Source organism: Netta rufina, assembly GCF_964035555.1.
Source record: "Netta rufina genome assembly, chromosome: 1".
Taxonomy (NCBI): domain Eukaryota; kingdom Metazoa; phylum Chordata; class Aves; order Anseriformes; family Anatidae; genus Netta; species Netta rufina.
The window spans coordinates 29,060,484-29,073,085 of NC_140123.1; the positions used below are offsets into that span (position 1 = coordinate 29,060,484).

Sequence of the window (12,602 nt, forward strand, 5' to 3'; positions counted from 1 at the left end):
CATTTAAAGCTCAAATTAATCATGCATTATGTACAGTTATCGTAGACCACATAACCTTTCATCTCTTTCTAACCTTCCCCTTGAGTAAAACCACTACCCATCACAACCACAAGCAGTGAATAGAAGGAATCATTTAGTTCACTTTTGAAATCCTGTAATTTTTGCTGAGCCTTCTGAGTTTGGCAGTTTCTTTAGACTAATGCTGTGCCCTTGGTTATTTTTACACGTCTGTGTGCTTACACTTGTGGCCCATGGTTCAGTGTAAGGACCATTGTGCTGAGAGGTCTTAGGTACAAGCACTGCAAAGGTGCGTGTTTGAAGAAGGCCTTGACACTACAGTGGCCCTAGTTTTGTGTGGTGGTACAGGGACTTCTGTCTTTTGATTCGAGACTGGTAACATTGAACGATTTGAAAGGTAAGATAAAGGAAAAAAGTCATGAAACACTTCTAGTCACAATTAAATCTTTACCACCTTCCTACTTGCAAGTGACAAATAAGTTTGTTATGGAGAACATGAGGGAAGGCTAAAAGGAGCCAGCTGCCATTTCCTGCTTTGGCCTCCTGGTAAGTCTGTGGCTGTCGGTGATGCTCTGTTGGTCCCTTCAGTGCAGCAGAAATGGTCCAAAAGCAGTAGGTGGGATTTGCCTGTTGCTGCAGGATTGAGTGCTGGGATCCAGGTGGCCTACGCTCTTCACAGAGTCTGTGTTTTGTACTAAAAATGAAGTTGGGTGAAGCTTGCCAAATTTCTTTGAATTTGTATGTGACTATCATCTTTTGTGGAACATGCTAGTATACTTGTTGAGCCAAAATGTACAGGGAAAACTGGTTAATTTCTGAAAAATAATTAAATGAGAAAATTATTTTCAGGTAAAGAATCATCTAAATATAGATAAAACTCTTTTTGTTTGTTTGTTTGTTTGTTTTTCCCCCTTTATTATTGGGTTCTTTGCTGTCATAGAAACGAGTAGTTCATTTTGTTCATTCTTCATTCTCAGAGCTAATTAGAAATATCACAGAATCACAGAATTTCTAGGTTGGAAGAGACCTCAAGGTCATCGAGTCCAACCTCCAACCTAACGCTAACAGCCCTCCACTAAACCATATCCCTAAGCTCTACATCTAAACGTCTTTTGAAGACTTCCAGGGATGGTGACTCCACCACTTCCCTGGGCAGCCTGTTCCAGTGCCTCACAACCCTTTCAGTGAAGAAGTTCTTCCTAACATCTAACCTAAAACTCCCCTGGCTCAACTTAAGCCCATTCCCCCTCGTCCTGTCACCAGGCACGTGGGAGAACAGGCCAACCCCCACCTCGCTACAGCCTCCCTTGAGGTACCTATAGAGAGCGATAAGGTCACCCCTGAGCCTCCTCTTCTCCAGGCTGAACAAGCCCAGCTCCCTCAGCCGCTCCTCGTAGGACTATCTAAATATGATTAGATAGATCTTGGGAACAACTGTAAGAAATCTTAGCTCAGCAGGTTAACACATGCTGAGACCTGGCCTCAGTTTTCACTTACCTATTGAGTGGGGTAGAGATTTGCAGGATGGAAAGTGTTGCATTCTCAAGTAATGAATGGAGCAGGATTAAAAATTCAAAGCACCCACTAATTGATAGCAGTGTCTTTCAGTTGTTTTAAGTTGTACTGCCTTTGTGTCCATTTGGTAAATGTTATGAAAGTGGAAGTAGCACAGAAATTGAGACAAATAAAAATATGTGTATAGGACTGTAGAAAAATACTGAGCCACAACTGCACTATTTAAATCCTCCATCTCTGGAGTTTTACCCTATCTTTGGAGGAGTTTTTGTCTCTGGTCAGAAAAAGTGTTCTTGGACTCTGTTCCCAGCCTGACAGGAGAGATTTGCATCATTTACCCACGTCCTGCTCTGAGCATGACAGCAGAACATGTGGTTGAGTGTTGGGGATGGTTTTTACCCCAACCAGGAGGCAGGATGTGGACATGGGTCACTTCAGCTGCAACAGGGGCTACAGACTGCTGTGACCCTCCCAAGGCAAGAGGAATTGATTGACCTTCATGGATCTACAGCTCTGGAGCTTATTTCTGCCCCCTGTGATCCAAGCGTATTTTTAGCAGGATTTAAAAATAGGATTCTACATCCTCACGTGCATTGGAAAGAGAGGAGTGAGAGGGCAGTTCGTAGGTGAGAAATCACCTCATAAAGTGCTTGGAGCAATCTATAAAACTGCATTTTTCTAAAATTACCTTTTAGCACCTGAGACATGGCCAGTTCTGGAAATAAACCAGCTGTTCACCTCATCTTCTGACTATTACTCTAAAATATCTGGAACAGCAAGAAGTGATATGGAAGCAATTGAATCATGAAATGTGGAGCTAACTCATTTCTAATACCATATAAATAAGTGCTGCCTATGATTGCTTACTGGCTGGATTACTGAACTCAGTGTTTTCAGTTCTGCTTCCCCTGTTTTGGGTTTGCAGTGTTGCCACCAGGGTGTCTGGTTGAGAGCTGGAAGCCTTGGATAGTCTACGCACCAGAGGAGGGTTTAATTAAATGTGCATTAAAGTCTGAGGATATTTATAGTAGGAAAGTATTGGAATTTTTGATGAACTTGAGATGTGCTTCTTAATTAAATTCAGCCAGGTGCGCAGCAGAGGGGAAACAGAGCTGCTAAAAATGCAGAGGAAAACAGCTTGTATTTAGAGAGTCAGCTGCGGAGGGTACCAGGAGAGGGTGGAAAGAGTGCTGATTGAATACTGCTGCTCCACACTGTCTTGTGATTTTCTATGCAAAACTCACTTTGGATTACATTCCGTTTGTGCCCCCTATTGAAAAATGTTGTACTTGCCTAGTAAGTGCCCTGCATCAAAGCTTGTGAGCCACATTTGTTGTGCTCAGCCTTTCAAACTGGTATCATTGCAATCCTGCTAAATAAAGGGATGTATTAAAGCATAATGTACCCTGCTTTCCTCTTATAATTGATGGTAAAAATAAATTAAAGGATTAGTATGTAAAGAATTCATTTTATTTGTGATGCTGTAGAGGATGTGGCGGTGCATCTACTTCAACAATGCTGTTTAGGTTTCTGATGGTGGTTAAGGAAACCAAGGAAAAGATGATGAAAAAGATACCAGAAAGTGATTCACTGAAAAAATAGCAACTTGAATGGACCTCATCAGGCATTTATTGTCATCAGCGTTATGTTTTAAAAGAGGAAAAAAAGATACAAATTAAACTTAAATGCCTCAAACTGGCCACTTCAGTTACAGCTATTCATGCAGTAAAGAGACTTCATTTCATCTGGAGCTGAACATTTGCATCTCTGCTGCTGAGCACCAGCAGCATTCCCATTCTGAGAGAGAGGGTGCTCTGATTTGAATTGGTGAGCCACCTTTTGGGACGGGATGCCTGCTGTGCAGCTTCGGCTGTCTAAAAGGTCTCTGCTGCTGCTTGTCTTGGGAAGCCCACCTTAGGCAGAAAAACAGAAGGAATGCATCCCATCTACCTGAGACCTCCCATTTTGGGGATGGAATGGACGTGGAAGGAACCTGGAGTGGTTGAATTTGAGATTGCCTTTTTACATTCAGTGGAGATGAGCAATAACAATCGGTAAAACTTCATAATTTTCCAGTTATGGGTCAGAATGGAGATCCTTTTTGGTTGTGGGATCTAAGCTGATCCCTTCATAAAAGGTTGTTTTGCTTTCCTCCTTTCCCTCACCCCAGTTTATTGTAAGTACTGTGCACAATGACCATAAAACATAAGGGTAAAGGGTGGGAGGAAGAAGGAACATAAAGAGCTTTGGAATGGCTTTATGTTGATTCTGTTTGCACTGAATGAATTCTCTGTAAAATGCTAATAAACACACAGCTGAATTCCATGCGGTATCATTTTTAAATGCTTTTTGTTTATGGAAATCATGTTGGAAATATCTCCTGAAAGATGAAGTGCTAAAAAAAATACTAAAACATATTAGAGAATAAAGGGACAATTGAATGGGCAAACTCTCTAAGGGAACCTTTCTCTGCTCTTTTCCAGGACCTGTTAACAAGACACAAGTTGCTGGTAGCAGAATTTCTGGAACAAAACTATGATACAGTAAGTACAAATGACAGAAGAACTTTATAAAATCTCATCATGCTTAGCTAGAAGAAGCGTGCTTTCCGTAGTGGAGGATTTCATGCTCCACATAAAACAGTCACGCAGGACTGCAAAACTAAGTATTGCTTTTACTAAATGTGGTGTTTGAAATACAGGTATCCACACTGCTCACATCCACAGGGGACAGGTGCCAAGTTTTCAGGAGAACTCAAAGTTTAAAAACAAGTTTTATTCATATCCGTACTGTATCTCCTCATAGGTGAATGGAGCCGCAAACAGTATTTAGGTAGACCGTGGGGAAAAGTGTTTACATTTCTAAACAGTTTTGTGGTATTCCAGCATTGGTAGGGCCATAGCAGTGCAACTTGCAATACTCTGGGACAGAGGAGAAGTTTTAGTGTTGCTGAAAATTATATGCACCTAAGTGGGAGACAGAGATGCCACTATTCTTACCATCCTAAATCAATTAGTCCCTTGGTTTGTTGCCATTTTTCACTTTGACTTTTTGACTCCGTTTTGAATCAAATATCAGTCAAAAAAATTCCACTGGAATCAACTGAAATTGGTCTGATACGGATAATGGAACGAGGCTAGAGGTTATGTTCTTGTGTTACCTCAGGTATTCTTTATTTCATTGCCAAAGTAAAAGGGCCAATGACTATTTCTTTCATTCTAGAGTTACCAAGAAGGTTAAATAAAGATCAGGCTGATTATTGCTGAGTCACACATGCAGCTTAACTGGAGCAAATTTAGTGTTTCTGCTCATCTTTCCTCTGTTAGTACTGCAGGACTACAGTGGAACAGGCTCCCTTCTACGCTTACTGAAGGTTTAAAATTTGAAGAATAAGTAGTGGGCATTAGGATTTTTTTTTTTTTTGATGATTCTAGGACAGTGGTGGGTTTATTTTGCTTGTTTGGTTGATGAACATCTTCTTGACCTCCAAATTTCTTTTACCGCCTGCAAAAAGCCAACATGCTTCTGGTGATCCTCATTCTGCAAAGCACTTTAACGAGTGATGGTGTTGAAGGCAGGGGGCAGCTCACAAAGAGCTTTTGGCACATGCCAGTATGGGATGCACTGTCACCAGTTTGGGCTGCTGCATTAAATTGCAAGTAAAAGTAAAACACAGCCACGCGTCCCAGCAGCAGATTTACTCTCTCGTAAAAGAAGGCTGCACAGGCACTGGCTGACTTCTGTGCGAGCTGGCTCATGCTACCTTCTGTTACATCCAGTCCATATGTGGTATCGCTCCGTGTAGCATTTGGCAGATGAGTATTACTGGGCATTAATTCACTACGTGCTAGCAAGCAGAGAAAAAAGGCCACAAGAGCTTGGCCTGCCATTGTGGTGAGGTGTGAGAGGGTGGCACTGCTGCTGCCTCTGCTGCTCCTCCAGGGTGGAAGGACAAGAAGGAAGGATGGGCATGAATTGAATGCATTTGTTTTCTTTTTACTCTAGATCTTTGAGGATTATGAAAAACTCATCAATTCTGAGAATTACGTAACAAAGAGACAATCTTTGAAGGTAAAGCAACATTTTTCAGCACTTCCCTTGAAAATTTGTAATTCGTGTTATGAAAAATATCTAAATGCATATATGTAATCACGTAATTTCTAACAAAAAAGAAATGAATGTCTGGGGAAGCTTTTCATGCAACGCACAAGAGCTTGCTGTGAATTTTATTTCCTGGATCTCTATGGAAGCATTGGACTGTTCCTATGCAACAAGCACCATCATTTTTCCTCTGACCTCAAATTTGTACTTCAATTCAGAACATAAGTTAAAATGGACTTGAGAGTAACATCATGGCCCCTGTTTGTTCATTGCTTCTGGCCACCGCAGCACCATGTCTGATATGGAATGCAGATGGGACCAAATAGATGTGTTAACATAAAGTCTGAGAGAAATTAAAGGTGTCTTTGTGGGACAGTTGCACTACATTTGCTTCTGTCCCAGCTGGCTCACACCAGCTCCTATTACATTCAGTCCATATGTGGTAACCTTTTCTGTAATGTTTGGAAAATGGGCATTAAGTAACTTACTACGTGAGCACAAGTCTAGTTAATTTTTTTTAATGTAGTGACATCAGAATCTCTTAAGACAAACATTAACATATGCTGTTGCTTTCTTTGCATTCAAAAATCAAGTGATAAACTGTTTTTGTGTTTTTTGTTTTTTAATTTTCTCTCTAGCTTCTGGGTGAGCTGATTCTGGACCGACACAACTTTGCCATCATGACAAAATACATCAGCAAACCAGAGAATCTGAAGCTGATGATGAACTTGCTGCGAGATAAAAGCCCCAACATTCAATTTGAAGCATTCCACGTGTTCAAGGTGAGCTAGTGGGAGTCGTACAGATGGCAGACTTTGTTTTCTGCTCAGAAAAGTATCTTTCAAAGAGGGCAAGAGAAATCCCTCAAAAATAAGGCTAAAGGGTAGGGTTTACAGTTGTCTCAGTTGTTTGAGAACATCTTTATTGAAAACCTCTCTATCACACAGCCTCTGTCTGTTTTGTCTCACTTTCAGGTGAGATCTAATGCAGCACCATTTCAGTTTGGGCTGAGGGTAGTCCCTCACACAGGGGTGAGGTGGTAAAATACCAAAATACACAGTTCCTAGATATTATCTAGGGTCCTTTCCTCAGCTCTTAGGTATTTTACTGTGTGATTCTGGGTAAGTATATTAAAACAAACAAACAAAAACAACCAACCAACCAAAAAAAAAAAAAACACGAAACAACAACAGTGTCTTACAACTCTACATTAAGACCAAAAGTAGGCAGTGCTAGCACTGTGCATCAATGTGAACACAATTTGCTTTTAAAGGTATTGAAAAGATTTGATAGATCTGAGCTTGAAATAAGTTTAATCCTTCCTTCCTTTTGCACTGATCGTTAGCACAGTCTTAAACAATTACAAGACCCATCTAGCATCCTCTTTTTCACTGATTAATGTTAACAGGTGAATAGTTTACTGTTTTCCTCTCAAAAAAAGAGCTCTGCTCTCAATCAGAGGGTGAATGGAATTGTTACTGTGGAAGGCTACCTTTAGTTTGGAGTTACTGTATTCATTTCAAACTGTGCAAATAGAGCTGCTAATAATTTTCAGAAGAGGGGAGTGTGTGAGGACAGTCTTCCCCAAGATGGTTAGGGAAGATACCAGATCACAGATCACCCTCCACAAATTCAGGTTGAGTTCTGTAGTTCTGCCATCTCTCATTTAGCAAGAAGCTTTCAGGTCTTTGGCATGGAGGTTTAGAGGATGTACAGCTTCTCCAAAATGCTTTTCATTTACCAAAAAAAAAAAAAAAAAAAAAAGAGTCTCAAGGAGGATTAAGATAAAAAAAAAAAATCCCTCTCTGAAATAAGCAGCTTGGTAAGCTGTTCCCTTGCTCACTTCCTCCGTCATCAGCTGAACCACTGTGAGCAACTTCTCCTCCTCTTCCTCCTTATCAGGAGGTCTGTAGCTCCAAGATAAGAGAGCAGTCAGGCTCAGAACACTTGCAGCCTTTGAGATGCCTGTGGAGGGAAGGGATCAGAGGATTGGGGTCTGCTTGCCCCTCTGTGAACAAATGCCAGCTTTCTGTGTATGAAACAGATGAATTGCTGGTCCTGTACTAATGATAGGCATGGCTTGGGCCTTGGGAACAGCTGATTTTACTTACTGTAAGAAGCATTTGAAAGGATTTTGAGTAATTTGTAAGGATTCCATTGTGCAACTGTGTTGATGTTGCTCCTTCCCATTCCTTCCTTCTTTTCCTTTACCACCAGGCCGTGTCCCATTTCCCGTTAGAGTGCAGGTTTTGTAGGCTCAGCCTTGCTCAACCACAACTGCTGCCACGTGGATGTAATGCTGAGGCCTTCAGGTGCCCGGCAAAATACACAGTGCATGATGATAAAGCTGTGTCTCTTCAGTTCAAAGCACCAAACTCTGTCCTCAGATGCTATCCTCCATGGGATGTTGATGTTTTTTTCAGTAGTACCCATCAGCAGCATTTAAGTGGTGCCTTACTCTGTCTCATATCCATAAATTTCGTTGTGTGGGAACTGCAGGCTTGGAGCAGCAGCTGATCAGCTGGAAATTGCTTCTTTATCCCTAGCAGCAGCACACCAGAGCAACTCTAGAAGCTCAGCAAAGCTCCTCTGCTAGGTCCTCACTGAGGGCATGGGTTATCTGGATCTGGAAGCATTCAGCTTCTCCCAGGTGGGCAGGGGAGGTATAGGATATATTATAGGAAATCCTGTTGTGAACCGGCTTGGTAGAGAAGGCCAGAGAAGGGTGTTTTCCTCTGATTTCACTTTTTACTCTAACTTCTGGAGAATTAATAAAGGAAATCCTTAGATATTCAAGAGAAGAGGGAAAAACATTTCTCCTTTCTTGTGCCCTGCTCTGCAGTGTGTCCCTGCCTGCTCTTTCTGGGTTACTGTCCCCGAACCCAATTCTCTTGTCAGCTGTAATAATGCTGTGCTAATGTAACTGGGAGAGGAATCTGGTCCTCAGCTTTTAATCTCATAAATTTTAAACTGTGTCTGCATTTTTAAAATGAGCTTGCAAAACACCTCTGGTTGAAAAAACCCTGGTTGAAATTACAGCAGACTAACCACAGTTACTTGAAATCAAAGGCCTGCTGAGAAGCAGATACTCGCTGCTCTGTCTCAGCTGCCAAAAGATTGGGGTTTAAATTACCTGAGTGAGATGTTTCACCAGTTAGACACATCTGAAATGAAAAAGTGCTTGTTTTGTAAGCGCTCAGGTTTCAACTTTCCCCATGCCCCAGCCAACCCCCAGAAAGGCATATAACTCTTGGGTCTGGAGGCAATTTCTTATTATTCAGCATCCAAAACTATAAGACAGAGACTAAAATGATGAGTACCTCATGTACACAAATATTTTGCGGGAGTGTTTGATGGCTGACAACACCCTTTGAGCTCTGGGAACATTTGCTCATCCAGAATGCTTTCCATGGGAAATCGAGGCCAACCAGAGTGCCTTCTTGTAGTACCTGCTTCCATTTTCCTCCCAGGAGATGCTTGATCTTCCTCCTGGCTTCCTCCTCCTGTTCCTTTTGCCTGAACAAGGTGGAGTTTCTGCCTTGCAGCATCACCCTAAGGGCACTTTGTAAAGCTGGGTGTCCCACACAGTGTATGCATGAAGATTAGCCAATATTTAATCATTAGGAAAAGCTAACACACCCCACCTCTTCCCTTCTCCCCCAGAGATGTTCCAGTGGAGACCCAGAGCTGTGGGCTTTGACAGTCACCAGTCTCCTCTGCCCTGATTTCTCAGCCTTGAGCATCCACACTTCGAGGACCACATGTTAGGGATGTAATCCTCCCATGGTGGATTTGTGACAGTTTTTAGTGGAGCCTGCTGTGAGCTTGCCTGAAGGGGAGAGCACAGCTTTACATGAACGCAGTGCAGGTCATCCTTTGACCTAATGCATTTACAAATAAAAGCTAATAACGAGCCCTCTTGGCTGTCACGTAAACAAATTAGCTTATTTTGAGGAAAACACCCCGGAGTGGTGAATCAGGATTATGTAACTTTCTTGTTCTTAAGCAGACATTTAGCAAGATATATTTTACTGTTTAAAACTAAAAATAGACCGGGTACACTGTGTTTTGTGACCTTAGCTTAATTTTTCCGTTCTCTTCCCTGCACATTGCAGAGCAACCTCTCGCTCTGCAAATGGTCTCAGATAATTTGACCATACTGACAGCTTCCTCTTGATAGGAAGCTGAACCCAAGTGTGTGTGGATGTGTCTGTCCTCTCCGCCTATTAAGCTGGAGAGTTTGTAGGGCAAGAAATGCAAAGCATGACAGTACAAGCAACGTGAACCGTGAGGCACTTCTGTCTGCAGTTTCCTGCCACGGTAAGATTGTGCTCGACCCCAAATGAAGTCTTAAAATATTCAGGGTATCCAAGCCCTGTTCTGCTGGAGTCCCAGAAGATGGTGGTTGCTGGTCATTAATTGTAAGGAAACAAGGTCAGATTCTCTAATCAAGCAATTTTGGTATTTGTTTGGGGAGGAAAAAAAACAAACAACAACACAGCGTATGACTTTTAATGCAGAAGAGAGCAAGAGGCAACTTTGGGCAACTTTTTCTGAGTTGATTTTCATTCCAGGCTTTTTAAAAATATTCACAAAACGGAACTGTGCTGAAACGGCTATTTTTAGAGTAGGAATTTTAATACAAGTGCTCTCTTTATTTTGGGTCTCTCTCTCTCATATATCAGAATTAAGTGTACTCTAGGACACACAATCTTTTATAGTAAAACCATGGGTGAAACGGACTTTCTGTGAAGTGTTTTAGCTGAAGTTAAAATTCATTTCAGTAAAAATGTTCCAGCTAGCATTAGCAATGATTTCTATTTACAGAGAGCTGCAAAAGAGAGTTGTGAATACGGGGCGCTCTTTTTTAACCACAAAATGTTCTGGTGGTCCTAATCCTGGCCTTTTGTGGATCTGATCAGTTGATACTTGCAGAACTTATTTTGTTTGCTTAGCTGAAGCATTGAATAACATTTCAGGAATTTTCTGGGCCTTTAACGTTCTCTCTTTACGAGTCCCTTTTGACAATGAGCAAGACTGGCAGTCAAGATGATCTTTGTTTGGATGTTCAGTCTGACAGTTTTGCAAGGGGATGATAGTAATCTATAAATAATCGAGCTGGAAGATAAACAGGATGTGATGTCTTCTATTAAACTAGATCCTTTAATTATTTACTACAGTAATACCAGTTGCAGAACCAGCACGAAATGCTGGCATTTACTAGGTTTATCGCCAAAACCTTTGTTATGTTTGCTGACCAGATGGGTTTTTACGAGAAGAATTATGCAGATTTGTTGATTTTTGAGAGTCAGCCTTTCGTTATCTTTGTAACGAGGCCTAATGCTTGCTGAAGGAAGATGTCCTTCACCTTCCTTCATGGAGATGCCCTTCAGGATCAGGCCTTCTGTAATACATCCCTGTCGTGGTTTAACCCGACCGGCAGCTAAACACCACGCAGCCGTTCGCTCACCCTCCCCCCTCCCTCTCTGGGACGGGGGAGAGAAATGGAAAGTGAAGCCCGTGAGTTGAGATAAAGACAGTTTAATAAGACAGGAAAAAAAAATAACAAAAATAATAATAACAATAATAATAATGATGATACAATGGGGATAATACGAAAGTAATAATAGTATGTACAAACAAGTGATGCACAATGCAATTGCTCACCACCCGCTGACCGATGCCCAGCCTAACCCCGAGCAGTCCGGCCCCCTCCCCCCGGCTAGCCACCCCTATATATTGTTTAGCATGACGTCAGATGGTATGGAATACCCCTTTGGCTAGTTTGGGTCACCTGTCCTGGGTCTGTCCCCTCCCAGCTCTTACTGCACCCCCCAGCCTGCCCGTTGGCAGGACAGAGCAAAGGCTGAGATGTCCTTGGCTTAGTATAAGCACTGCTCTGCAACAATTAAAGCATCGGGGTGTTATCAGCACTCTTCTCATTTTAAGCCAAAACACAGCATTCCACCAGCTACTAGGAAGAAAATTAATTCTGTGCTAACTGAAACCAGGACAATCCCAAAAGGTCACAGAGGAGGAACCGAACTCCAGAATGAAAACCTTGCAGCAAAGCTTTGTAATGGATGTTTTCCTCATCCCGGCCTTCAGGCTCATGTTCTGCTTTTCTCAAAGGAAGCTTGTCCACAGGACTTGGGGCTTACCACGTCCCCAAGCCCTAGAAGGATCAGCACGATGGCCTCCTGTGGGTCAGTGCGTGGGGCTGCTGGAGCTGAGAGCATGAGCTGCCGCAGTCTCAGCCAGAGCCAAGCACTCATACCCATGAGACTTCAAGATCCATATTCCCTAGATAAGGCACAGAGTGGAAAGCTGTCAAGTACATTCAGATTTACATGCCCAAACCCTTTGTTTCGCAGACTGAGGGGAAACAATGGAGCGGTAGCAGAATATCAAAGTTATTTGCAAGGGAAGGGGTATTGCTTTTAAATGTAGCAGGCAGTGATAGAATAATTAGCTACTGACAGTCCATCAAGCGTAGTGAGAGCTGGGAATTGGACACCCCATGGGCTCGCAAATATGTGTCCCTGGCAAGGTGTTACGTTTTGAAGGCTTGGAGCATCGTGCAGGAAAGCTGTTATCGTAGGGTGGCTGCTCTGAAGGGACTCTTGAAGAGTTCGGGCTATGGGTGCTACTGTTGTGAATTTTTAGGGTGGCATGTAGGCATAAATACACATATATATGTAAATATATATATATTTAAGATGATAGCTCAAGGTAATCAAAGAAAGGTGATGTAGAGGCCTGTGCAGGGGGCGTGAGTAACTGGGGATGTTCCACCATCACAGGGACCGTGGCCTGGCCACACAGAGCACGGTGTGTGCGTGTTCCCCCTCACGTAACACCGTGATTACATGATGTATCCCAGCTTTTCACGTGGCCAAAATCGCAGGGAGGAGAAACCTGCAGAGGAGCCCCAGGTCTGGAGCCAGCAGCCTCGGGGCTGGGCCGAG

General features: G+C 42.5%; 1 protein-coding gene across 1 annotated transcript in view; it reads left to right on the top strand.

Annotated features, from left to right (window-relative positions):
- Positions 1-12,602, top strand: part of CAB39L (calcium binding protein 39 like) — a 46,929-nt gene that overhangs the window by 31,397 nt on the left and 2,930 nt on the right. Inside the window, exons 6-8 of the mRNA XM_084281608.1 lie at positions 4,017-4,076; positions 5,539-5,604; positions 6,273-6,416. Of these exons, the coding sequence (XP_084137734.1) occupies positions 4,017-4,076; positions 5,539-5,604; positions 6,273-6,416 (270 nt within the window). The remainder of the gene's footprint in view (positions 1-4,016; positions 4,077-5,538; positions 5,605-6,272; positions 6,417-12,602) is intronic.